Source organism: Harpia harpyja, chromosome 11 (assembly GCF_026419915.1).
Source record: "Harpia harpyja isolate bHarHar1 chromosome 11, bHarHar1 primary haplotype, whole genome shotgun sequence".
Taxonomy (NCBI): Eukaryota; Metazoa; Chordata; class Aves; order Accipitriformes; family Accipitridae; genus Harpia; species Harpia harpyja.
In genome coordinates, this window is record NC_068950.1 from 41,902,071 (window position 1) to 41,929,538 (window position 27,468).

Genomic DNA, 27,468 nt, shown 5'->3' on the forward strand with positions numbered 1-27,468 from the left:
TTGTGAGCAATAAATATTCATAAATTTTAATATATCTATTTTAATATACAGTTCATATGTAAAAATGAAGTCCATTGACTCCAAATACATAGCAAATATACAGATTATAGAGGGACAGATCTGTAGGGTTGTCTGGCACTGTACCATCATTTTTAACTCTTTGCAGCTCAACACAAACAGACATGCACCCCCCCCCCCCCCCAGCTTCAGCAAACTTTCCATAAACTTCCTGCTATTTATATCGTCACCATAAAATTGGCCTTGCTCTCCTGGCTGAACTGGTACCGAGACTTACAAGGAAATCACAAGGAGTGTATGAAGTCTAGAAAGGAAACAAACAGTCATGCTGACTTTGTTAAAGCTTAGATGCACAGAGTTCAAGAAAGCTATGTACCTTGCATAGGCATGTACAAAGGAGTTACACAGATATTTGTTCACATTTCTTGCATGATTTTTTAATGCTTTTCTCCCCTTGTAATACTTCTACTTTACAGTTGCATTTTTGTTCCAAGCCAGTGTTACTACCAGTTTCATATTATCCACTTTAAAATCAGCACTGTACTCATTGCAGAGCTGTAAAAAAAATCTGTATTCCAGTGGATGTGTAATCAGCTGTGATAACACAAAGCACTGATAAAAGATTTTGTAGTGATACTATCTAACATTCCTTGTGTTATACAAGACTTAGCAAATTGTACAGTTTGCTAAAAGTTCTCAAATTAAGATTTTATTCAAATTGAGCCAAGATGTAAAATGTTAAAGCTCAGGAGTTCTAAAACTCTTCAACTGCAAGTTGATTGGCATTGTAATTTTAAGCTCTGTTCATAGCTTTAGGCATTTTCAATTCAGGCACTTTGTATGAAGATAAGTTACAGAAAAATGCAGCATGAAAGAGTCTAGCAAGTATACAGTGTAAAACTAGCCTTCTAAGCACCGGCACATCGAATCACTTGGCCGTGCCAAGCATTGCTGAGTCCTGCTTCAGCCTTTGTCAGCAGCAGAATGACAAATCCATCATACGCTGCCCCAAATCAAAGAGAGGCCTGTCATCGCTTGATGAAGTTTGACCAAGGAATCCAAGTTTGAGTCAGTCAGGACTCTGACAGCATGCTCTGAGCTGCAGACCTTGCCATATTTACCCCATTAGATGCAATTTGCTGACAAGTATTTATCATGCAAATTAGAAGAAGGGAAACAGCCACCATGTCATCAGCTGTTCCAAGTGTCCTACAGAGAGGCCCAGGCTTCATGTCAAATGGAGAAGACAAGCATATGATTGTTCCGAAGGAGCAAACAGCAACTCTTAGGAAAAAAATCCATACAAGACCACCCCAGGTGAAGATTCCTCGCAAGGCAAGAGTCAGGAATAACAGCATGTCGTAAAGGTAATCTGCAAACTAAACATTCAGATGAGTTACATTATTTTGCACTCGCGACACATGCAGTTCTTTCAATTCAGTGTGTCTCTTAAGCACTTCTAGATTCAAATCTCTTGAATGCAGAAACTTTCTGTGCTGTCCAAATCCACCTACGCTGTTCAATTATTTTGCAGTATCTAGAGGCACATTCTAAAAGGAATCCCTGCTCCCCCAGCACTTTGAAAAGAAAGTATTATGCTTGACATTGAATCCTTTTGGAAACTGGGCCTTAATGGCTGCACTGAGTATATGCCTGTCTTTAAAATCTGGCATCAAGTGCAGGCTGTGAATGCTTGAAAATGAGGCCTCAAGTCTCGCCTTGGTGTGGACAAGAACCATAGGACTGAGTGATTATTCCTCTTCATTAATGCTAGTTTGTTGGGTTGAGAAATAATATTCTCCCCAGTGCTTAGTTTAGTCCATAGATTGAAACAGACTCCACAGTCCTTCCAGGCCCCCTACCAGGATGTGACAGGAGAGGAAGATTTGCTTTGGTGATATTCTACACCCTGTCAAGAATGGGCCTCGCTTGTGCCTTCAGCCCTCATCTTTCACATCATTTCCACTGCCTGTCACGCCTCTGTACCAGCTGGGATTCCAGCTTTAACAAAGTGCAGAGCCAGTGTGGACTGTTTGAATTTGGCAATACCTGGGGAAAAAAACAGCTGCTTTCTAGACCGGAATCTGATCTGAAATTTTAAGAGCCAAGTTAAAATCCTGCAGTTCAAATCTGAGTTCGTATTTGAAAATTCCGGCCTGACCATCTCTAGTTCTGCTTTGCTTCCTGTACTTCGTCTCACACTGCTTTCTCCTCCCTGCCAGGATGACTGCAGGACTCCTCTGAGCTAGGAACTCCGGGAAGCACCTTTACCAGAAGGTGCTGGACCCAGCACTGTGATATCGCCAGTAAGTGCATGGAGAGGTAATTCACATGATGATACAAACTAGTTCTCGTTGCTGGGTCTCTTCCAATCCTCTATGTGTTATGCACTACTAACTAGGTAAAGGTAGATTTGTAAATACTTACGGGTCGAGGTTGCCCCGAGAAACGCTTGTTGTAATCTCTAATGTCATGTACAATTTGTTTACTTGGCTTATCTTGTTGCTTTTCACAAGAGATGTTATCCAGAAGAACCACCTTTGAAAAGAAGATCAGCATTAGCACAGAGTATTTTTAATCTTCCGTATAAAGGACAGCGTTCCGTAATATGTGTCTCTTCATAGTCTTTCTCTCGCAACTGGACCTTTGTCCAGCTCCGGCAGTTCCACAGCAGCAAGAACATTTTCCTTTTATAACCTGCATCCAACCTTCCAGTACAACAGGCAGCCTCTGACCAGGGTCATATGAGATTAGGAACTTCCATATTGCTTTTTATGGTATGTTATCCCAGAGATTCAATAAACTATACAAAAGTAAAATGCTGGAGGCCTGTTTAATATTTCACAGAGTTGCCTGATATGACGTGTCAAATGATAAATGCGAATGGCTGCAGGGTCATTTGAGTCTAAGTGGGTTTTGAAATGCTGTGGAAAGTTGGAGGATAAATAAAGTTGATCCTAAGAGCTCAAGCTTGTAATTTTGTATGTATCATAATGCAGAAAGACGTAAGTCTTACCTTTTGTCTGCAGAGAGGGCAGGTTATTGCTGCTAACCAGGGACTATGTTTCCAGTACGTGATCAGACAGGAACCTACCAAAAAAAAAAAAAAAAGAGAGAGAAATTAAGATACATGAAATATATTAGAGGATATTTAATGTTTACAAGGAAGTTATCAGAATTAATAAACCCTCTTTCTACAATGGACTATGAAAATGAATGTAATTCTTTGCTTTCATTTTAATACATGGTTTTACTCTGCAAAGTGACTGTGCAAAAATGCAGCCTTAGCTCTTCTACACTGGTATATAGAGCGATACATGGACCTCCAAAGGGAGGCTTTGATTCAGTTTCTTTTCCTGTGGATAGCATCTTATTCCTGAAGCTCCCCTGACTGTGGTTGAAGCACTCAGGAATACGGGCACCCTTCAGAGTGCAGTGCTGGCTGCTGTGGACAAAAGCAGTGCAGCTGCAAAAAGATGGAGTTCTTCCAGAGCTAGTATGGCTTTTCAGGATTAGGAGGGCCAGTTATCCCAAATAAACCAATGTGCACAGCCAAGGGACAGCCTGGTGATGCAGATTCCTGGTGGCACAACATATATCTTGCTGATGAAGTATCATACGTGGGGCTATTTTGTCTGTTTGCTCCCCCCCCCCTTACTGTATTTCAACTCTGTTACCTTTCTGGGAACTGCGTTGCTGCATTCTTTTTGATTCTTCTTACCCAGACAACTTCTAACTGATTTCCAGATACAACATACAAAGGTCTCAGGTGTGAAAGAGGGCAGAGTCTGAGGACAGTAAGATTAGACTGCACGTATAACTGACAGCAGTGGTTGACATACGTTAATGTCAGCGCTGGCACTAACAGCAAAAACAGCAAAGCATAAATAGCATATAATCAGAAGCAGCACAGCCTGACTTTCAGCTCCCGGGCACAGTGTGCAGTGTGACAGGTCAGAAAAAAAAAATCTCTCAACGTTTAAACTGATCAAATTTGACAAGGACCCCAGTGAAAACAGAAGCAGAACGTTGTGCTGCCATTTTGATGGAATTGTTTTATTGAATTGAACAATGCTCTTTGTTCTTAAAAATAACCAGCAAGTAGTTTCTTGTAAGCAGTATTATGACAAGAAGTGTTCAGGAGCCCTCAGTGCAGGGTTTTTCGGCACCCAGACTTTGTCTGTTGTCACTGAAAAGGGGAATATTGCAGAAACGGTGTTTGAAATAAAGTATAAAAACGTTCATGATGCTATCAGTTACATCTTATATACTAGGACTAAGGGTGTTAAATTCAGCCCAAAGATACTTTTTATGAACGTTGCTCCGACTTGTGCTTTTTACTTTTGTTTTCATTTGAGTGCAGGGTTTTTCTTTATGACTCTTCTATTTTGTTTGCATATACAGACCAGTTGGCTGAGCACATGGCTGTGTTTACATCTAAATCCCCATGCAGGATGTATAAACTCGGTCTGGCAGCCAGCTTCCAGCTTTCGCTTGAACTCTTGCATTTGACAAACATCACGCCTGACTTCAGGGACCGCTTTGACCCACTGGGTCCAGATCCTGCATCGTGATCCACGCGGCTGTACTGCTGTGCCTGTGCTCTGTCCCAGTGATGACAATGGGGCACTGATGGATCCCACAGTTCTTCAAGGGCTTTCAAAAAAGAACCCCGTGGAAATTAAAATTTGCTGCATGCAGAATCCTTTGTTTAGTGGAACAGGAAAGGAAGGACTCCTCTGAAGTTGACCTATTTGTGCTTCGGTGCATTTTTCATAAAATAGACAAAATCCTGTTTTAATCTATCCTGCTACACAACCTTCTGAGGGAGTCTGTAGGTTTCTCTAAAATACCTCTGTGGTTATTGTTAATTAGAAAAAAATAATATTTCTCAAGGATCGCTTTTCAGTTGAACTTCCTGAACATATGGTTCAAACTGAAGCTGAAAAGGAAAACTTCAGGACAAACTGTATGAATTACTACTAATAATAAAATCAGACATTTTTTATAAGTCCACATTAATCTTCTTTAAAAGCTCTGGGTTGACCACATTTTTTAAATAAAACTTTTACCAGAGCGGAATTTATTAAGAGAGCTCAGCATTGCCTTAGCTCTGTTCCACAGGGCATCAAGAGAAGTTTTATTACTGATTTCAGTCACAACAGACTTAGATCTACACAGAATGGTTTTGATAAGCCCAATGTAAAGTTTTATTGGTTTAAGACATGAAAAACAGACATGTTACAGAGGCCGCTTCTACTATATAAACATAGTCATAACATATATAATGCATTGCACTGGAATCTGTGCTTCAGAGCGTAAATGATGATGTACTTGAGGAAAGTAAAGCCTAGCTAAATATATACAGCTAACGATAACAATATATACCAAGCTTGTATATGGTACTTCTCCTCTGCAGATCTTAAAATAAAATAAAGTCCATATCATGATGTCATATTCACAGATGGAAAAGGGAAAATTAACCAGGCCAGAGAAAGAGGAAAGTTGATGATCTTTGTTGTTATGTCTATCTTTGTAGTTGAAACTATAACTACTGTGACATTATTTGAAACACATTTTGAGGCCATATGCGTAGTGTTTATCCTGGAGTGAGTTATATCCTTTTCCTGTATGTTACAAAACAGTGTTATAAAAACACGAAACAACCTCAAGTATTAAATGGTGTCACTCATGAGGTAGATGAGCCCTACAAAGTGTCCCTAGCTGTTGGTGATCCACTGATTTGTTGTGGTTTCAGAGGATGCAGATAGTGGCAGCGGTGATGAGGAGTTGTGCTGTGTGAGCATCATTTTGGTCTAGAGAAGAATGACACTTCCTAAAGATAAAAATTTGCTTTTATTGCACCACCATTACCAACAGTCCCTTGTTCTCATTTATGCTTGGGTGTTTTTAGAACAGTCTTACATGGTGAAAAAAGTGTAAATATAACTTGCACTTGCTTTAAGGTCTCTGTAAATTGCCAGAGCAGTAGAAAGGAGCTTTATGGTTCTGACCAGTGTCTTCTGATCTGTCTTGCTGTTGCAGTACCAGACAGTACTGCCTCCAGCCGCCTGCCTGCCCCCCTGCCAGAGATTACTGACCTCATGCTGCACAGTAGCCCTGAAGTACCTTCATGGGCAGTTTCAGCCTCACCAGGTGATGAACTCCAGTTCTCTTCTGCCAACCCTGCTGTGGGGATGACAGCATTCAGCAAGGAACCTGATAAGCAGCTGGGGCAGTGAGGTTGTAAACTTCACATGTAAATTCACTGGGCAATATCTCTCAGAGGTCTGAGAGAAACAATGTTCAGTCCAAGTACGCTGGCGGCCTTATCCTGCTGCCTGTCAAAGCAGGTGCGAAGCTCACACTGGCTCTAGCGCTGCAGAACGTGGGCCTTAAAAATCCTGAAATCCCCTTTAGAAATTCAATTATGAACATAACTCCCTCCACTATTCTATGCTTCATCCTTGTATTCCCTTTGAAAAATTATTTAAATTTCGTAATCCTAACCATACGGCTTAGCAGCCTCAAAGAAGGCATTTAGCAGACACATTTATCTAGAGAATTATGGTTTTACTTAGATTACCCAGTGATTATAGATGTACTTGGGGAGGACAAGAGACCATACCACGGGCAGCCTCAACAGAAGGATCCCCTAAATTTGGATCTGTCCCTTTCCTGTTAAGACGGATCCTGGACTGGAATAAACAGTTACTGAGCATGCATCATGATGCGATGTCTTTGAACATTTTTCCCCTGTATGACCACACAGGTTTATTTAAAAAACAATAAACAGATTAAAAGAAGGTTTATGCATGACTAGAAACTCACTTTTAAAATTGTTTAATATGTAACTTCCACTAATTTGTTTGTTTGTTTGTTTAGAAAGCTTTTACAGGACTACAAGCCAATATAATTGTGCCTTCTTGCTCTAGATCACTTCTGCTTTATTTTAGGCAAGTGTTTCACCTGGGAAGCAAGTCTGTGGAACAGAATCAGACCTAAGTCCAGTGTGTCTTACTCCCGATTTTCACCAATATAAATACAATCAGAATTAATTTTATGGGATAGCTGGATTTTTATGCTGTTGATTAAAAAGACAAGCTGTCTTCCCAGAAGTGAGTTCAGGCTTGAAGGTAAGACTTCATGTTTGTTACATCTTGAGATTTCACAATCACAAACTGTATGATATTAGACTGTTGGTTTTTATAATGGGGTTTTTTTTGCATAGCTGAATACAAATTGTGTGATTTTTCTGATGCATTTTACCCATTCCATGAGTTTATGTTGTAATTTAACAGTATCCTGTGAGATGATCTGTTACTTCTTGTCGTCCTAAGACTTGGGCATTTCAAAAGTGAGCAAATAAAAATACTGTTACTGATTTTTGGGGGGAATATAAAGATGGGACTTCTCCTGCTTCCAGTGAAAGCACTTACTAGAAAGCACTAATTCCAGGGAGAAGGGCTTAGTCCTGGTTCTTACATAGGACTTGAGATTTCTGTAAGAAGAGTGCTTTTTTAGTAGCCTGAATAAGCACTGCACTGTCTGCACTGTCAGTCCAGAAAACTTACCACAGTATACATGTCCACAGTTGGTTTGTACTTGGAAAGTAGCCGTCTGGAGACAGATGGGGCAGCTGAAGTCACTGGGATTACTAGGTTGCCAAATTTGGAGTGATTCCTGGAAGAGAAGTAGTACAGAGTCTTCAATAAATTAGTATTTTGATTGACATATTCAGTTCATTAATAATAATTGACTATGATTAGCAGAGAGTCACAGAAACTAAGTATAGATGTCATGTGTAACTAATCGTTACCTCAGCAGATAATGAAAATTAGGCACAAAGAAATGAAGCGCTTTGTGTAATCCTACAGAAAGGACCAGTGGCAGAGGTAAGATCATGATGCCATGTTTCTGCTTCCAGTGATATATCCACACACCACTGGATAATATTTATGTTTTGAAAGCCAGTCGAGTTTGCACCACTGGCTTGTCTAGCTGTCATTATTAGTCAGACAGCACCCGAAGTCTGCCTCAGTAGCTTTTGGATCTTTTTCCTCCTCCTTTGTAGTCATGTCTGTCACTTAAATGCGCTGAAATAAAGACCCGTGTGTTCTCTGCTTTCCTTGGGTGGCAGAATGGTATCCTTAGTGTGTACCATAGGCTATGTAACAAAAAGACTCCTTTATTTAAGTAAAAAGATTGCTTCCAAACAGTCCTTCCCTTTGCTTAGCAAACTCTATAATTAAGAATAATAATGAGCTTTGTTTTTAGAGTGGGAAGATAAGAATTCTGTAAGCCTCTGGAATGCTAAAGAGGCATTTTGAAATCCAGAGTGTATTATCATATTTCTGGAGGGCAAAGGCTGAAGGATGTACGTTGGTCTTCCAATCTTTGCTCCTAAATCATTGCCTGTAAGCAGTAAAAGTCTATTTGGCAATATATTCATCTATGCTGGGATTGTTTGATACAGTGAGAGATAAAATAGCCATTCTCACTTGATATTGATTCCTTACCGCATTGAAAGTTTTTGCTGCCTTTATTATGACACATTAGCTAGTCTGTAATGGATGATGGACCTGCCTACTTTGTCTTAGCACACCATGGAGAAACTTACACTTGACTATTTGTTTGATTGCCATAACCACAATGAGATCAGTCTTTGAAGAAAATTTAGTAATAGTGTGGTTAGTGTCCGTCCTTTCTTGAGATAAAGTTATTTCAACGTTTCTATCAGTTCCAGAACCAGAGGGGCACTTCGGAAATTGGGAGGGAGCTTCCAAGGAAGTGCCTTCACTTTAAAGCAGAGTCTTGAAAGTTATTGACTGTCCTCTACTGCCTGCGCATGTTTAGCGAGGTTCAACAGGAGATGGCGTCAATTACAGTTTTATTTTGTATTTTGACTGAAAAATTATGAACTTCACGTGTTTCTTAATGACCACAGAGGCCCAGCATTATATGGAATGGGTATTATTTTTCCATTACTGAAGTAAGGCATTCAGATGCATGATGGCATACTTTGGGATTACGGTGTTGCTGTATGCTTGCTGTCCCTTCTTGCCCAATTTGGATTGTTTATTTGCTTTTCAGATATGTGATTGGCACCTGTCTACATGACAGATCAATGAATACACTTCCAAGTAGTTGACCTATTTATAGAAGTTTTTATAAAGAGAAAATTGAATAGATTCTATATTTGGCATGTCAAATATTGGAAGATCCAGAGTGACTGTGAAGATTCAAACTGATTTGACAACAGACAAAGATTTTATTTAAGTAATTAATTTTTCTAATGTAATAATTCCAAGCAAGCAAGAGAGAGGTCGTCATGTAGGTCTGCCAAATGAGTGTTCAAGAAACCCGGTCTCTTGCCAGAGCCATGTCTAAAATGGCGAGTTCACCAAAATAGTTATTTTAAATCAGCACCTTTAATACCAGTCTTTCCTTGCTATAATGAGGATCTGTAAATAAGAACTGGAGGGTTTAGAACAATATGCCATAACTACTGGAAAAAGTCTTTCTCCTTTACCGTTTGTGAAGTTGTAAATGTATTTGTTTATGATTCTCAACAGAAAAATTTCAGATGCTGAAGGCATTTACATTGTTTTCAGATTTTCCTCTCTATGCACTGATAAGATTATCTCCTGCTGAGATAACAACCTCACAATAGCCCAGCAAAGCTGGGATGACTAGTTGTGAATAACTAAAACACAACAATGATCAGATGCAAGTCCAGTGCACTGACAGGTGAACTCCAGGCGAGCAGGTTTTAACACAATGCTACCTAAAATTCATATGGCACATCGCATTCCTGTATTTTGACTTCCCATGCAGTACTGATGGGGTATTTGCAGATTCAGAAGAGCATTATTTCAACTGATAAAAGCTGTGATAGTTTTGTCAGCTGAGGAACTGCCCCAGAGCAGCTGTGTTTACAAACATTGCATACATGACATAAGCTGATTAGGTATCTACTCTTTATTTTTGCAGAGTAATAACACACACATTTCTTTAGCTTTGTCTCATACAACAAAGGGAACCAAATGTGTTTCTGATTATGCAACAGATACCGAGTCAAGGGAAACCCAGCATTCCGAGACCATAACCGATGGAAATTTTGAAAAGCTCTCTTGCCCTTTGCAACCTCAAGCAGTTGAAACTGCTCGTGTATTTTGTATTAGAATGTGTTGTACAATAATTAACTTACTATATGACTCCTAGGGGACAAATGATTATAGTTTTTTTCCGGATGACTCATCTTCTGCTGACTTACATGAGCAAGTCTGCAGAAACAGAGTTTGTGCTGTTCAGAAAATAGGAAAATTGAATGTTGCTGTGTTGCCATATGATACCAGTTCTGGCTGCTGAGGTAAGCTACCATGTGAAGGGGCTGGAAACTCGTCAGCTGAGTGCAAGTTCCTGTTGAGACCCTGAAAATGCTCAAGCTCTGCTCTCAGAGCATTTGAGTTAGTTAGAGTTAGGACTATGAATTAGAGCAAAGAACCAGGCAATGATCCTGTACTGATGACACTAGGTGAAGAATATGTGCATGTATACGATGAAGAAAAATCATTCAAACCCAGTACCGTGAAACAGCATTTTTTATTTTCTTGTAATCTCTCTCTTACTGAATGAAGCAAGGTGGGAAACTTGACCAGCTCTTGCAGTATGACTAACAGGTGGCAGATTCAGGGGAAAAAAATAGGCAGTTCTTTACATACACAGTTAAGCAGCGGACGTTCTTATGGATGCTCAAAATTTTTGAGTTCAACGGGTACTGGGCATCAAGTACTACAAAATGCAAAGGTAGTACCTCTGACTGAGGAAGTTCCTGAACCATAAATCGCTAGAGAATGAAAAGTGTATTCCGGGGAAGCATCATTAATGTTTCCTTATTCTTCTGTAGGCATCCATTGCTGCAGAGAGGGCAAGATGGCCTTGGTTTGACCTGCTATAGCCATTCTGACATTAATAGAGCATCTGGGGGAAAAAAAGACTTGAGGTCACCTTCAGCAAAGATATCAGTGGCTTAGTCTTGGCCCGAGTAGATAGGCTAGGACAAACATGCTAAATCTTTCATTTATTTTTAAGAGATTATGTGCACATAATCAAATTTCTGATTTATTGAGTTCAAGCACTCAAAATGGTGTTCGAGTTGGCTTTATCCTGGTTATAAGGGGACCGCCCAGCTGGATCTGATAGAAGGAGAAGACAGATGATATCTGACATAGCTACAAGTCTGCCAGCATTAATTTACCCCTTCCAAAATCTTGAGCCAGCCTTTGAACATTTGAACTAGCAGATTGAATTGGAGATTGAAGTAGCGATTATGGCAGTTAGTATTTTGTGGCATGAGGCTTTGAATTTTTGATGGCATTAAACAGTCTTAACAAAATATTTAGTGTGAATTTTTGCCTAAAATGACAGTTTAGGGAGCTTCCTCTCATAGAGCAGTTCTACATGTAATAATTACAAACAGCACAATTAAAATTGTCATTCCTGTTAACACTTGAGGCTGGAAACTTTGAGAGTGCCCATAAAAGCTACTATTTCATGGCCTTGTATTTAGATCTTGGTGCCTGTCTTACCTTTGAAAATCCCAGGCCTGGATAATGCCATACTGATATTGTAAAGCAGCTTTGATGAATAAAAAGGGGACTATGGAAGTAATTTTCTAGGTAGCATACTGAAATTAGGCTCCTCTGCCAGAAACATCTCTGCTACAGGAGAAGTGGGGCAAACTTGCACCATTTGTCACCAGAAGCATCATGTTCTAGTAACTTGATTAGCTGCAGTCAAATTAGGGAGTTTCACAAAGTTAGCACAGAAAATCAAGTTTGGAAGTTCCTTCGGGATTCATGCTGCTCACACTGGTGAGGCTTGAAATGAGTCTGTTCCCAAGCCAAGAGACAGAGGGAAGCTGAAGAATTCCTCATACTTTACCACCACAGAACTCCTGTTGTGTTATATGGAGGAAGATAGCCAAGTCAAGATTTTCTGTACAATTTTCTTAATACTATTTTGAACACCTAATGTTAGCTCTGGTCTAAGACTCATCATTAAAAAGCCTAAAATATTGGTGTTTCTAACCCATATATTCTTGGGAATCATGCTACAGCTGGAATGGGACAGTAAAATGTATAGTCCAGTAGAAGTCAATTTACTTCATTTGGAGGAAATGAAAAAAAACCCACCAAAACCAAACCCCAAAGTTCAGAAGCAAATTATTCTGAAAAACAGACTTAGAATCCAAAGATCCAGAGAAAGCCTTAAACTCTGCCGCCTCAAATTTTAAGTGCCACCATACCTATCTTTTGGGTATCTCCCCCACCATGAATTCCCTAGTCCAGAGTTAGACTCCTGAGCACCTTACACAGCCCAGAGAGAGACTGAGACACATAAGGATTATACCTACATCGCCCAGGCCAAGTACTGGAGATGCCTACCGCTAGCCAACAGTAATATTAAACACATAGGTTATGTCTCAACTCTCACCATTTGCAAGGAAGACCCCATCGTGTTGCAAAGCGGGGGGACCCAGCATCCTCTCAAGTACACAGGAGTATTCTTTGAAAGAACGGGGCAGGGCTTAGCATTTTGAAGGAGTGGCACTGGTCACCTTTTAAACAACTCTCAGTGGTGAAAGCCTGCACCCACAGAGGGAACGCTGGCGTAATGCTTTCACTGACCAAAGAGATTCAACCCCCGTGTCCAGTGAGAAAACCCTCATCACCGCACCAATGGGCACCATTGGCAGTTCTCACCAGGCCACGCACCTAGAGAATGGACATAAAGTGACTCCCTCTGTAAAAAGTACTGAGCAAAAATGAACAGTTTCATGAACTAGTAAGAAGATAGTAAGTTGAATGTACTGTGACATACGTGCTCCTGTGTGACAGAAATGGCTTTTGAAGACTTACATTAAGATTATAGGGGTTGCAATGGATGACGATGTACAGTGCTTCATGTCAAATTTTAAATTTGCTGCTCGGCAAAGACCATGGGATGTTTATATGTTTATTTTAAAATACAGTTTTAAGTTTTTCTAAAATCAGGTCCTTATGTTTATATTCCTTTCTCAGTGAGCACCACAGGTGTTGCTTGCTTTTGGGGTCAGATTTGCGAAACAATTCTCTGTGTAGGTACTTCATCAGGGGCCAGGCTTTGAAACTGTTCAAGCCCAGAAGTTCCTTATGTGACAGTCAGATTTCTGAGAAAAAGGAGATCTTCTCAAATCTGGACACATCTTTTGGCCTAAAATGAAAGCTGAGCATTTCTGAAAATAATTCTAGTAGAACTCTGCAAAATCAAGCCTATTGTACTAAAACGCAGCCACTAGATTTGATACGTTTTTAATACTTGCATGCAAGAGAAAGGCGTGAAGTAGTGATCAGATTGTTGATTATGAAGCCAGACGCTCCTGGGTATAAACCTTTATCTCTGTGACACAGCTCAGCTCACAACATCTTTCAGTTTTACCACAAGGAAATCTAGTTGTAAAGCATCAGTGATGAGTCCATTCTCATCAACATGTCTGAAGAGAAGGAATTAAAGTTTAAAAAGCACTTAGCAGATTCAAGTGCTAACAAACATTTATTCATTTTTCCATGAACATGTTCCATTAGTTAGAAAATAGACCTTGCTTTGAGGCTTAAACTTGTTAGGAAGGCATGATACTGTGTGACCTCTTGGTCAGATTCCTTTGATAGGTGAGGAGCTGCTTCATGGCTCAATTACAAGGCCAATTAAGATGATCAGGGAGGATATGCTGGACAGCTCATTATTTGACCATACATATTTAACCTAATCACAAGCAAATTAAAAATATGACATATTTTAAAGGGAAGAATTGATTCACGCAAATTTTCCAACAGTAATCTAATGATTAAAAGTATAAATAAATACTTCAATTATTTATTCATAATCATTCTAATGAACACTTCCTACCGTGGTTCAGAAGACCTACATAAAGTTGGGCTTACCATTCCTCTTTCCAGAAATGTCTGAGAGGAGCTGAGTATGTTACACCCACTGACAATGTTGGTGTGGAATCATTCATTAAGGCCAGCTATGCGTCTTTGTCAGTTATTAACTTAGTTGCCTAATGGCAAGGGTCTGTCAGGTTTTCTGAATTACAGTTATGAAAGAAACGTGGCGGGGGGGGGTGTCCCTCAAATAAAGCATATCTGCTAAAAAAGCAGAGGACTCCTGGGAAAAAAACCAACAGTCCTCCCTTTCTAAAACATCTAAATACATCTTCTCCCCTGCAAAAGATGTTTAACATAATTGAAAAGATACCTGAAACTAATAAAAAAATTGCAGTAATATTTTTAAATATTAACTTGATCAAGGGCACACTACAGGTATTTTGATCACCTGATAGAGTAGCAGCTTATCAGTACTGTTGTGAAACAGGCTTAAAACTTGCCAGATACTCGTGATACTTTGGAATTGCATAACTGCAGAATTAGACTGTGTAACACAGTATCATCCAATTATCAAGTAAAGTGTAGAATTTAAGCAGAAAGTCTAACATGCTAAAATAATTTTAATCGATGGACATACATACTTCATAGGGTATTTATTCTTTTCATGCTCTATGGTCCTTAAGAAAGCCTTGATTTCTGTAAAGATGTTCTCCAATTTAATGCAGCAAAATTAATAAGGAAACCTGTAAAGGCTTGGCTTTGTGCAGTGTTAACCGTCCTGATCCTGATTCAACAAGGCATTGAAGCACATGCCTAATTTTCAGCCCTCAGGTAACACATAACCTCTTACGGAGGGATGGAGTGGGAGTCAGTAATATTGGAATAGAAATACACTTAGCACAAAAATAATGCCCCTGGCATTCCTGCTGAAGCACTGATAAGCTAAACAAAGCACTTTCCAAAGACTAATAACCGGATGGGATTTGTAGCATAAACAATGCTCCTTGTTAGTCACCAGTCCCCAGGGCATCTTCCTCACTTTGTTACGGATAAATTGGCAACAAATGAAATACTGTATGTGATTTCCTGCCCTGGGTATGCATATGTGCTCGCATGCCAGTGTGATAGCTGTCATTTATTATTTATCCAAGTATGTATACAAATCTACAGTGTGATTTAATTACTTATTAAAGGTGCCAGACTGACAGATGCAGAAGCTGGAGCCGTTTCTTTAGCCAGAGAACTGACACAGTGTAAGCAGTAGCATCCTCTCCAGGCTGTTCTAGTAAAACGCTTCACCCCGACGGACTCCCCAAATATCTGAGCATAGCACTTTCTCTCCAACCTTTTCCCCGCTACTCAGCTCAACATGTTAAATTCATAAAGGCTGCTAACAAAGATGTCAGTTATTCCTGTGATTTTTAGACAGGAATGTTTATGTACTGGAAAATTGGTTTGAACGCATTACATCTATTTTAGCTAGGCCACTCGAGCATTTGATGAGTACTAACTCAAAAAAGGATTTGAATGGTTTTAATACAGAGGTGAAACCCCCTCTAACTAAATAATAGCAAAAAGATTATAGACGTTTTGTAAAGGTGAAATGAGCCCAGAAGATTTCCTTCTACTTGCCAGGGGCTGTATGCATAGTGCTATGGCTCTTTTGCAGTCACTTACACGCTCACCTAACAGACACGCTAGTCTTGGAAACTGGATGCTAAATTCTGCATTGCGTCAATAAGCAGGATTTTGGTTTCATTTTTTATGTCACTCTAAACCTATTATTGCTCAGTTACCATTACAGTTCAAAGCACTTCCCCCTGCCCCCAGGCACAGCTAGATGCAGGACAGCAGGGAATCTGCAGTCTTCTGGCACTTTCATCAGGGCCTAGTCTGTAACGGGGAAACCGAGGTTTTGTTAGGCTTAACTCATTGAATTTGACCATACCTGTTTGCCAGAGAAAGACTGTTAAATAATAGCAAGGTTCCCTCCACATATCTCCAGAATATTTTGAGAAAGATAACGGACACAAGAAAATCTACCTTAAACTTACGTGAATCTATACGTTAAATCAGTAAAACCATGATTGCCCAAGGCCAGCCATTCCTATTGCCATGCTAACTTTTGTGGTCCCAGTACATGCCTGAAAGTTGCAATCCTAGATCCATTTTGTCTAACTGTAGGCTGGGCTTTTTTTGTGCAAGGTCTTTGGCCGAGGCCTTAAAGCACAACTGCAGTGCAAGTAATACTGTTTACTGATAATAAGCTTGTCATTTTGGCTTTGGAGTTTGAGCTGGCAAACACTTTCGTGCCTGAGTTATTTTGCATAGTCGAATAGTCCCATCAAAGCCGCCAACAGGTCTGTTCATGCCAACCACTCGTATTATTGCATTATTAATTCCCAGTTTTACAAATGAAGTTTCTTATTCTACTCCACAGAAGCCTACCTAACCAAAAATTGGGCCTGAGAAGCATAAAGATGGGATTGAGAAGTATGAAGATGTGAAATAACACTTCTGGCAGTGTTTCAGAGCAGGGCCTTTTAATGGCATTTGACACAAACCAGGGTTTTTGGCTGAGATGGAGTTTTGCATTATGCACTCTCAGTGTGTCCCAGCTGTGACCCAATTCCATCCTGGGAGTTAAGAGTGGTGGCTGCTGGCTGCTGGATACGTAGGCAGGCTTCACAGTGTTCTGCTAAAATGAGGAGCTAAGCTATCAGAACTGCTGTGACCCTGGTTCCTATGCAAGAGCAAAACATGTCAGACCAGCTGTCAGTGAAGAGCATCAGGAAAGCAAGAGAGAAATCTCTTTAAATGGAAACCTAAGTGAATGGCTAGTAAAATCAGACAATTGTAACTTTTATCTTAAAAAATGATCCAAGTGCAAAATGTAAGTTTGTTAGAAATGCCAGTAAAAATAATTGTAACCTCCCTGGCACTGCTTAGAGCGAGCAATCTGTTAAAAAGAGGCTCGACCCCCCTTCTGTAGGGGTGAGCGTTCACTCTTTGGATTATGCTCCATCAAGAGAACATTAAAATGTGAAAGAAAAGGTGTTCAAAATTTTTAGGCAAATTGAAGCTTATTTTCAAAGGAAAAAAAAGAAAAATGGCATTGATAAAATTAGGGGAAATCTGAACTCAATTTTGACAGGTGCATGCTAACTTGCTTATTTAATATATAAATGTTGCGGTGAGTATCAGAACAATTCATCTTATGCTTTACATACCTATAGCTATCCTACTCTGTTTAGCTATTGTTGGGTTTTAGACTTTCTGTGTTATTTAATAGCAAGTGATAACTATGACATTTTCACCAAGTGTTTCTATTTTTGAACACGGGCTTTTCTTCTTCAACTAGGGAGTACTATTTGAATAGTCCATTTAAAAACATGTCTTCTAGTAATTTTTCACACCAACTTTTAGATCTTGAGAAAGGAATACTGTTTAATAACTTAGCTGTTAATTTTCCACTTACAAATAATGAACAAGTTATTAACATTTTATTCAGTGAATCTTCTATACTGATGATAATGTTTCTGAATAATAAGATAATGCTATATAATAGGTACAATGGAACATAGAGTTTTGAAAATTGTTTTGTGTTTAGAGAGATTAGAGATATTACCAGAATTAGTTTCTCTGTGCAAGACTACATACCAGTACCCTGGCACAGAATCAACCTAAAGGGATTACTTCTTTTTGGAAATTAAGTTTGTGATTTCCCTGATCCTGAAAAAACAAATGCTCATGAGCTTACCCAGAGAGTGATCCCAGACCGTAGTGAAAACTGGAGGTATGCAGTGCACAATATGAAATAAGTGCAAGGATATTCTCCGGATCAGAATCTACAAACCGAATGGTCTCATTGGGACACAAAACCACCTGTCAAACCGGTGCCTTAGAAGTCACAACATTGCCCTGCCTTTTCAAGGCACCTGTGGAAACAGGCTTTGAAAGTGTGAATGTGGATGTGTTTGTGACAAATATGTCTCTGTCATAGTTCACATCCCAGTACTGAGGTTTTTTTACAGGCACCAACTGAAATTGTACCTGAGAAATTTAATACATGTGAACTTGTAAAGCCAGGAGCTGCTACCATGACAGTGCAAACAGTTCCATGATGTCAATTAATGTCAGCTAGCTAATACTGGAATTGCCAAAGCCCACTTTCACTTGTGACCTTGTTCACTGAAACAAAGATAAGAGTACTTAAATAGAAGTGCAGATATCTGTGAGAAAGTAAACAAAAAGCCAGAAATAGAAAAGCACAGATAGGAGATTGACAAATGTTAGGGAAACGACTGAGGCAGCAAGAGAGCATGCTAGGAGGGAAGGTGACAGTGACAAAGTGAGGTCTTGCTGAAGAAAAATGATGTTGTAGAGGTGTAAATATTTTATCCAGCTCAAGTCATAATAGTTCCTGATTCTGAGATGTTTCCCTCAGATAATCGAGGTACATCATTCCTTAAAGATGTTAACCATTTATTCTCCTGCTGTATGAAGCCAAAAGGTACAATTACAAAGACCTGGTCACAGTGTTTTTTATAAATGTAGGTAGTTAGATTGCCACCTCTCACCTGCTTTGTTTCCAGTATAGCTTTTTATGGAATTTAATGAGATACCATGACTTTTGGATCTGTGGCATTATTTCCATCTTTTCTCTACCCACCCCCCCGCCAATGGGAATTACGTTATGCTAAAGCAGTGATAGTCCATCATTCTCTGCATTCATCTTTTCTAGTTCTTTAAGGAGTGACCAGGTAAGGTAGTCCTCATACAGTCTATCTTGTCTTTTTCTTTTTGACCCTACAAAGTGAATTTCCTTTCCCCAGGAGCATTTAGAGGCAGTGGACTGCTCAGAAATACTCACATACATAATTTAAAAAGAAGCCACATCTCTACAGAGCCTGTGGCTCTGAAGAGGACTAAGGCAAGTAACTTAACAATTGCTTCAAGTCCAAGCACCCTCTCTGTCCAGTCAGCTCCTTTCCCCTTCTCTTCTTTCTCTAATAAAAGATAAAAAAACTGTCTACAGGGATCCTACCAGGTTTTGTTTATTTGTCTTACACATGAGATTAACAATAGAGTCCTACTGCAATTTAGTATTCTCTGTAATAAAATGTGATCTGCATAGCTCGTGTTAGCAATATTGTTAAAGTAACATCTGTTTCGGTTTATCAATGCCTACTTCACTGACATATGATAAACTGTAATATTTGTGAAAGTACTTGCTATTTTTTTCTGAAACTACTATAATAAACTAAATATTATTAATCTGTGTAACAGGTGTAGATGCATTAGTACTCTGCATACACACTCACTGTATCACATGGGCTAAGATAACTATACCTGAAAGTTTGTAACCAAGGACCCCAGAAATTACTCCAGTCAAAACTAAATTCATTGTAAAACAGACTAGAAATGCCAGTCCAAGCCTTCATAGTTTTAATGAGATGACTAGTTCTTACCACCATTAAGTCTGTGGGGATCAAAGAAAATGCTCACTGAGTTAAGATGTGCTAAGTGTAAAGAACAGCATAAATGGCTCAGGAATTCCAGGAATGCCACTGGCTTAAACAGTCTTTTATTAAAAGCAAGTGTTCTCATAGTTGAATGACTTCCAAGAAGGGCCTCAAGTGATGAAAGTATTTCCATCTAATGTGAAAATACTTGAAAGATGCTTATTCCATGTGAAAATATTTCCACCTTTCAGAAAAGCCTGAATACAAGACTCCTTCGATAAATATACTCCCGTACAAGGTATTCATTTTCAGAATTAATATACAAAATATCCAGAATTCCTACTATTTTGATAATAGATTATAATGACTTTCATCTCCTCTAACAGCCAGACAAAATATTTCAGAGTATTTTACAAAATAGAGACTTCAGTTACATAGTGAAAGATTTTACATTCATCATCATGACATTGCTCCCATTTCCCTGAGGGCATAACTGACCCAGCAAGTACTGCAGAGCACCTTCAGAGAAAAAGCAATGGGATCTCCTTCAAACACAGCACAGCACAGTAGTCAGTCTTGTTGGCTAACTGTGCAATACAGACACACCCTATATACCCTGTATCTTCCTACTCCCCTCTTACCTAAAACACCAGTAACAGTACCTCCTGCCCTCACCAAAAATCATACAAGGGCATAGACCAGAAGCGCTGTGAAATGGTCAGCTACCCCAGTGGTATTTCAGCCATCAGGACTGTCTCTTTTTACTGTTTCTGGTTTTATCCTTTCTTTCCATCTCAAGCTGTTTCTCTCAGATAGAAGTAAGGAGGTACGCCAGCATCATGTACCCAAACAGCTCCTTTTCAGATCACGGTAAGGTTTTCTCTGTACTTTGACCACTCCCTGCTCTGGGAGTCACTACTCTGGTAAAATGCAATTCATGGTGAGACTGGAAAGCAATAATGAAATAAGCCATTCCCCTGTTTTTACACGTGAATGGAGTAAGCAAGGGATTGGTATGACTTTCACAGCTGACGCAGGTCTCTTGGGTAACTTTCTGAGGAGCTGTCAGGCCCTGGGGGTACAGCAGTAATCACAAGACTCTGAGTGCTGACTGCCAGTGACCTGCAGTTTTTGGAAGCCCAGTCCATCTCTTGTGCAATCAGGAAACACAAACTGGCTGGAGACCAGCAAGGTACTGATAATCTTCAGCCAATCAAATAACGTGAGTTTGCAGTTGTGGGTTTTTTTCTTCATATTTAATGATTTTTAGGTGTTCAGTTATGCTGAATGTTTGATTATAACAACTTCTAAATTGGCCACATTCAGGGAATAGACAGATAGCCAATGGCTTTTTTCATGAAAAGACACTAATTTCCAATACACATAGAGCTTGATTCAAAAGGAAGTGGGAGTGTACATGCCAGGAAGACGTAAGAGATTATGAGAGGACATGAAGGGATGTGGCCTGGGGAATACAGCAGGTATCAAATCAGTTTGTATCGTGTAATAATTAACTGCACACAGTTTGGCAATTGGTTAGTTTCTAGTTTCTGATTCTGAAAAATTCAAATATGCCCCAGGGCCACAGAACATCATAAAGCTTATTTGATGCTTTTAAAGCTTTTGAAAGATGCTTGGGAAGTGCTGATTTCCATAAACCGTATCAGTCAGGCTACTAAATACGACTGAAAAGCTGCGGATTATTTTTCAGCTCATGTATTCCAATAGTGAGAAATGTGCAAGTTACATAACTAACCACCAAGTGTCACTGTTTGGTACTTTTACATTCTGACGTCTTTGTTCCCAAGTGCTTAGAAAATCCCTTTCAGTTGCAGTCCTGTAAATGAGGATTTTCCAACAAGAATAAGAGTATTTTTAAACTACAAGAGACATGCATATCCGCCAGACAAGGTACAGGAAACTCAAGTGTCTGGATATGTGGCTTTCTTGAGCAAGCCACCAAGTAATGTCTGAACTAAATATTGTTCCTATTACTGGATATAATAATGTAAGTCCCGTTGAAAATAAAAAAAAACGTTAGGAATTGGATTTTAAGCCTAGCAATTTAATGGCAAATGCCATTCTTTTTTGAAGAAAAAAATGTCCTTTTTTAAGAAAGGCAGAGAACCCTTACTGATAGTCAGATACTTTGTCAAGAAGGCAAAGGATGCACTATCAAAAAGAGGGAGCACATTTCAAATAAGTTCCTATTGTGAGAAGTAATTTAACCTGACTTTAAAATGGAGTAACAGCAGACATTAGACATCAGGAGATTGAACCGCAGTCCTGGTGTGAGGTGCCAAGCTAGTCTTCCCTGTTTCTAGAATGTTAATATAGGTCATAATCTTTGATTGGCACAAAATCAGAATTTGCGGACACATATTCATGTGAACTGCAGCTCATGAGGAAATTTCCAACCAGGCTTAGAAAATAAAAAATAAAACAAACTACCTCACTCTACATAACTTACATAGCTTCCCTTTGTTACTACTTCTTCTGCCCCACAGCTGAACTCTTAAGCACAGCTTGCCAGTGCTGTGGTGTTCCTGATGTGCCCCCGTGTAGCTGCAACTTGAAAGATGTAAAATAGCTGCACATATTTCCACATGTATTTGTATTGTAGTTCTCTGTAGAATTTGGTACGCCGTAAGCATAATGTTCCTTAGAAAGATCCTTGCTGTGTGCTAATACTGGTTTATCTGGGTGAGCACTCAGTTGTTCAGAGTCAGCCATCTGACACGGATGCAACAGCCAGGAGTGTATGGGTGAGCCAATCTCTCCTAATGTAATCCCAGATTACCAAACCTGTACAGCCTGCCTTGTCTTTTACACGAGTGCCTCTCCCACAGATCTCAGCCAAGCTCCCTGCACTATTGACAGTCTGTAACACCCTTCCAGCATAGCCATCCCTTATGAATAATAATTTCTAGATGCTTTTGAATGAGGAGCAACCCTGAAACAGGGGTATTGGCCCGCTTGTGGAAAACTGTTCTCTGCAGGATTTTTTGCATGTATGGAAGATGACCCCACTGAAACAGACTATGTTGTCAGGGCCCCAAGTGCACGAATAGACCACAACAGCCTCACTCGGTGCCTCCATCCACACCCTCTGCCCATGGGCCTCTCTATTTAAGCTCAGCCCTAGGCCTTCAGCCGAGTCACAGCCATGCCTGTGCCTGGCCAGGGACTCCACTGATCTGGACTGTGACCTGTGGACTGAATTCCCAGCTTGACCTCACAACTGCCTTGTCACTGTGCACCTGCCCGATAATCATGGGACTGTGTCTGACTCTGGTTACCCTTGCTCAGCCTGACCCTGACCGGCGGGTTGCCTTTCGGGGTCTACCTTGTACTTGCCTCATCACCATGAACTTGCCTGATCATCTGAACTCACGGTTGAACATCCCTGGACCTGCCCTGCTTGCCTTGCTCGGGTACTGTGGGATGGATGGGGCCCGGGCTGGTGAAGCCCCTGCCCTGCTGGCTGCGTTCCTGCTCTTGGCTCCATGTTCCCTGGAAGGCGGCTGGCTTTTGCTGCTCCCTGGCTTACGTAGCATAAACCTAGGAAAAAAGGAATTGCCTGTAGAAACTGTATAAAGCAAGCATGTGAGAGGTTGAATCTGCAGAGAAAAAGCATATGAAATCAAGAAGGGGAAATGCAGAATTATATGTTTCTGTGAAATGGGTCATAGGAAACTGGGTAAAAGTTGGTAGGAAGTGACAGGCGCTAGGATGTGATACTTCCTGAGAAGGGAAAGGACATAAAACTATAGAAAGGAGAAACGGTAAGCAAATGAAGAGGGGTAAAAGAAAAATTAACAAAAGCTACTAGAAATTATAGAAGAGCAAAAATACTAAAAAACTAAAATGGGCATGTTCAACAGTACAAATCCTAGCATAGAACTCTGTGGGATTTTACTGCAAAAACCTTTTATTACTTATTCTGTATTTAATAAAGATTTCTGATAATCTTCCATGGCAACCAAATCTCTTGAAGAACCTTTGGTGAAGGAAACAAGTCAAAGGGTTTCCAGAAATCCAAGTCCTCTCTCCAGCCTTTATCAATTCTGGACAGCACTATGAGGGCAAATAGTCATGTAAATACTGTCCACGTCATCCACCACAATTTTAATCTCTGTGAGTCAAAGTAGAATCAGCAACAGAAAATTAAAGCATGTATCTTAAAGTAGGACAGCCAAAAGAGAAGAGCACACGATGCCTATAACAGCTCTTAGACAAGTTATTTAGTCCACTCTTAGGCTGACCTTAACACTGCTGTGTTTAATGCCATCCTGCACTTTCCAGCAACAACAGGCAATGTAAGAATCTTCATAAAACAGAATCAGCTAACAAAAAATAACAGTTCAAATCCGTTAGTAAAAGAGGCTGTTGGAGAGAAAAGTTACTGAAGTTCTTGTGGTGAAACAGCAGAGGGACAGAGCGATCGCATCTTCTTAGTGTAAGGTACTTAAGACTTTTCTCTGGAGTGTCTGAGGCAGGGTATTATAGAAGACAAGATCCTGAACCAGGCATACCCAAGATCTGATCAAATAAGGTAAGTTTTTCCTATGAAACAAATACAGTAGAGGAAAGCAAGTGAAAGAATTTTGGTGCGGTTTTTTTTCTAAGACAAAAAAGATCAAACAAAAAAGTACTCCTGCAATTTAGGTATCATGTAGTGAAATACGCAAGATGAAAAGAACGTCCACGGTGCCTGTCTGGTGGTGTTCGACGTACTGTGCAGGCAGTCATTACAGGGCTGCCTGCGGAGAGTTGGCAGTGAGCCCCGCGCACTGCCAGGTGGATGAAAGACTCGCTGGGGAGGAGCAGTTCCGCAGTGCCCCTCGAGCTGTCAGGCCTCCTTCACCCCCCTCGCTGGTGGGGTGAAGACTGCCACTCGTGAGACACTGGAGCCTGGTGGGTTTTGGGTGGTACTAACAACAGCCTCTGAGGCTGAGGGGAAGAAAAAAAAAAAAAAAGGCAATATAAATTAAAAAGAGGTAAAACTGCCGTAGCCCTTCTCAATCCCACCTGTGCTGCTGGACTGGGGCATGTTGCCCCACCTCCTGGAGAAGGGTTAAAACAGTTGCTCTTCAGCCTCGTGCTTAAGCACTTTCCATCCTTCACCTCCCCAAAAGAAGGAACTAATATTTTTCTTATTTAACAATGGCATTTTTAAAGCAATTCTGTATCCTGCTCTGAAAGCAACATTTGTGGCTGGTAGAGGTACACTGACCTACCTACACCTCGGGCACAGCTAAGTCTGAACCATGCCAGCAGCTCTTCACCCCGTGACCTCCACGGCCCGTCCGTCCCGGCCTACGGCGGCGGCCGCGACAGCCGACGGGCAGCCGGAGCCCGGGCCGCCAGATCGGGAGGAGGCAGCGGCCGCCATGTTGGGACGGAGCGGCACCTCCTGTGACGGGCTGGCGGCCCCGCAGGGAAGGTACGGGCTGTACCCGCTGGCTCCCCGGCCCACGGTTCACCCCGGGGGTAGGTGACACACTCCCGCTTCGCCCACACACCCCGTCCCGGAGCCCACACGGAGCCGCGGCGGCGGCGTGGGCGGCTGAGGAGAACCGCCGCCGAGAGACACCGCCCCGCCCCTCACGAGTGCCCCCCCCGTGATTGGCGCGAAGGGCTACACATCCTCCCCTGTGATTGGCCGCACGCGGTGCCACTCCCGCCGTTTGAAGGCATGGGCGGGCGCTGACGTGTACGCCCTGTCAACACCTCCCTCCCTCTCTGCGCGGCGCCGGCCGGGTGGGCTGCTCCGTCACGTCACGTCACGTCACGTCAGCTGCGCGTTCTGGGCGTAAGCGCGCTCGGTGCATCGGGTGCTTACGCAGCCGCCCTACGCGGGGGTGGCCGGCGGGAGGGGGGAAGAAGAGGTCGCCGCCATGGAGGCGAAGCCGGCGGACCTCCTGCTCTGTGACAGCCTCATCCTCTGGGTGAGTGCGGCGGGGGTCCCTCCTACCTGCGCACCAGGCTGCGCCGCCGCCGTCCCCCGGGGGTCTCCAGAGGAGGGCGGCGGGGGGTGTGGGGGGAGATTTTCCTGTCAGACCCGCGGCGGCACCTCACCTGTTGGCGCCGCACCGTTGCCGTGCCTGACGGGGGGCGGCCGCCGCCCCTCAGCTGCGCGGTGGCGGGACGGAGCTCTCCTCAGCCCGGCGAGGCGGGGGTGGCGGTGAGCAGCCCGCCCTGCGGCTCCTGTCAGGCGGTCTGAGCGGCGGGAGGGCTGCCCGGGCGGCAAGCGAGGAGAAACTGGAGGCGGTTGGGGTACGAGCGTGGCTGCGGTAATGGGGCCTGCGTGAGAAACGGAGTGGTTTTCGGAGCCGGTAAAATGTTCTCGCGAACAGCCTTCAAGTGTAGATGTGGTCGTTTGAATATCCTGTAGGCCCAGGTAGTGGTTCTGCAGCCGTGGCTTCAATGTGGAAACTGCTCGGTAATTAACAGTAATAATAAATGTATGCAATTAATTTGAATTGAGTTGACAGGAGCAGAAACCTCAGAACATCTCCTACCAGCTTTCAGTCGGTTAAAGCATTTATTAGTCGGGCGCAGCACACCTAAATGAGTGGTGTTGCCTATGCGAGGAGCACGAGCACATATTTAGAATCACAAAGTCGTTTAGGTTGGAAAAGACCTTTAAGATCATAGAGTCCAACTGTATTTGTTCAGTTCATCAATTGAGCTTGCTTTCTTTTTATCCCTTGTTCTTGCCAAGTTTCTTCTGTTTCCTTGTCTATAATTCTGGTCTTGCAGATGCAGTGTTTTTGGTGAGAGTGAGCTCTGCTAAATAGAACTTTTGCACGAAATCTTGGCAGGGAAGGCCACAATTACCTGGCGTGAAGAGTTTCTCTAGAAATAGCAGGTGTTTTGCCCGTGTGAAGTGTGAATTGGGGAAAGAAGGGAGTGTTTTAGAAGCATTGTGGAGATGCAGGAATGAAACTGGCAAAAGTGATAGCAGCAGCTACCTGAGTAGGTGTTCATTTTACTTTCTACATGACAGGTTTAATGAGTTAAAGCATGTAATCACTGAAAAACAATTTCCTCCTTTCTTTTCCTTCTTCCATTTTCCTTTTAGTGACCTTGTGTCCTTCCAATGTTTTGTTGGTCTTCAGAATTTTAGTTGTCTTATGCTTACCTCTCTGGAGTTGGATATCTTTTGTCATTTCATCTATCCATACTTTTCTTTCTCTTTTTTGGGCTCTTTAACTTCGTATTTTCCTCTCGGTAGTCAGGTAAGAATAACTCCATCACGGTTCAATTGCAAAATAAATCGGTGCATTCCTGAACTCTGTGTTAGAATCCTGTCAGCAGTGCTGAACTCTTTTATAATTTTTACAATTCCTGCTTAAAATATTTTAAGCCTAATTCTAATTTTTAGTATCCTTGCAGTGCATAGCTGTAATTACATCGTGAATCTTAAAGGGAATGCTAATGGAACTTTAACTAGCCTTAAACTGAAAGAGCTTTGTGTAGTGTCGTTAATGTAAATGAGCATCCAACTCTGTGTGTTCAGTTTTTCTATACAGCACTCAGCAGACGCATTGCCAGATGCATGTTTTTAGATTTAACACCCTATTTCTCAGACCTAGTTTACAACTTAGTAGAAACCAGTTGTTAACACTAAGATATGTTTCAGACATCCTTTCAACTTGAACTTCAGTTCAAGTAATAGGAAGTTACTTCAGTAATAGGAAAAAAAAAATGACCTGGGGAGGGGGAAATCAAATGCTGTATATCTGAAGAGAAAAGGGTTCTGTAGCTCTCTGTAGTTCTAAAGGTTTCTCAATTTATTTACTCATTAATATAGCAAAGAGATGCTCATGATTTTCTGTTTTCTGCTGCCAGATCTTGGTGTTTGGGTTTTTTTTATTATTTTAGCAAATTCTAAATTAGAAAACATGCATTGTCCAGAGAAGAAAGAAAATTTGAATAAAAATTATCTATTGGTTCTGCAACCCAGGTGTCATTGAATTTAAAGTTTTGAGGATGTTACAGGAAAAACATAATGGAGTTACATTAAATTGTAGGGGAAATGTACATGA

The 27,468-nt window shown here is 41.3% G+C and overlaps 2 protein-coding genes and 1 long non-coding RNA gene across 5 annotated transcripts in view; 2 read left to right on the forward strand and 1 right to left on the reverse strand.

Annotated features, from left to right (window-relative positions):
• LOC128147907 (E3 ubiquitin-protein ligase RNF170-like) lies at positions 1-25,007 on the reverse strand. The gene is made up of 5 exons (XM_052801143.1): positions 22,845-25,007; positions 7,593-7,701; positions 3,035-3,108; positions 2,446-2,556; positions 1-1,397 (listed from the first exon to the last, which is right to left on the reverse strand). Exons 1-5 carry the CDS (start codon positions 23,049-23,051, stop codon positions 1,092-1,094), a joined length of 807 nt encoding a protein of 268 aa, XP_052657103.1. The 5' UTR covers positions 23,052-25,007; the 3' UTR covers positions 1-1,091.
• Positions 5,660-19,235, forward strand: LOC128147909 (uncharacterized). 2 transcript variants are annotated; one of them, XR_008237134.1, is made up of 3 exons: positions 5,660-6,174; positions 6,975-7,154; positions 16,390-19,235. It is a non-coding gene; the product is annotated as an uncharacterized LOC128147909 (long non-coding RNA). The 2 variants fall into 2 exon arrangements; XR_008237133.1 differs by having other exon boundaries at positions 5,660-7,154.
• A 203-nt stretch (positions 25,008-25,210) lies between the features above and the next one.
• Positions 25,211-27,468, forward strand: part of HOOK1 (hook microtubule tethering protein 1) — a 29,722-nt gene continuing 27,464 nt past the window's right edge. For both annotated transcript variants that reach the window (XM_052801135.1, XM_052801136.1), the window contains exon 1: positions 25,211-25,365. In XM_052801135.1, coding sequence (XP_052657095.1) covers positions 25,315-25,365 — 51 coding nt within the window. In that variant the 5' untranslated portion in view covers positions 25,211-25,314. The remainder of the gene's footprint in view (positions 25,366-27,468) is intronic.

Excerpts from the sequence above, each read along its gene's own strand:
- LOC128147907 (XM_052801143.1), bottom strand. The coding sequence starts at position 23,051 with ATGCTTTTTCTCTGCAGATTCAACCTCTCACATGCTTGCTTTATACAG. Across the intron at positions 2,557-3,034 it reads GCCCTCTCTGCAGACAAAAG|GTGGTTCTTCTGGATAACAT; the intron begins GTAAGACTTACG and ends TTCTTTTCAAAG. Across the intron at positions 1,398-2,445 it reads TCTCGGGGCAACCTCGACCC|TTTGCAGATTACCTTTACGA; the intron begins GTAAGTATTTAC and ends CTGAATGTTTAG.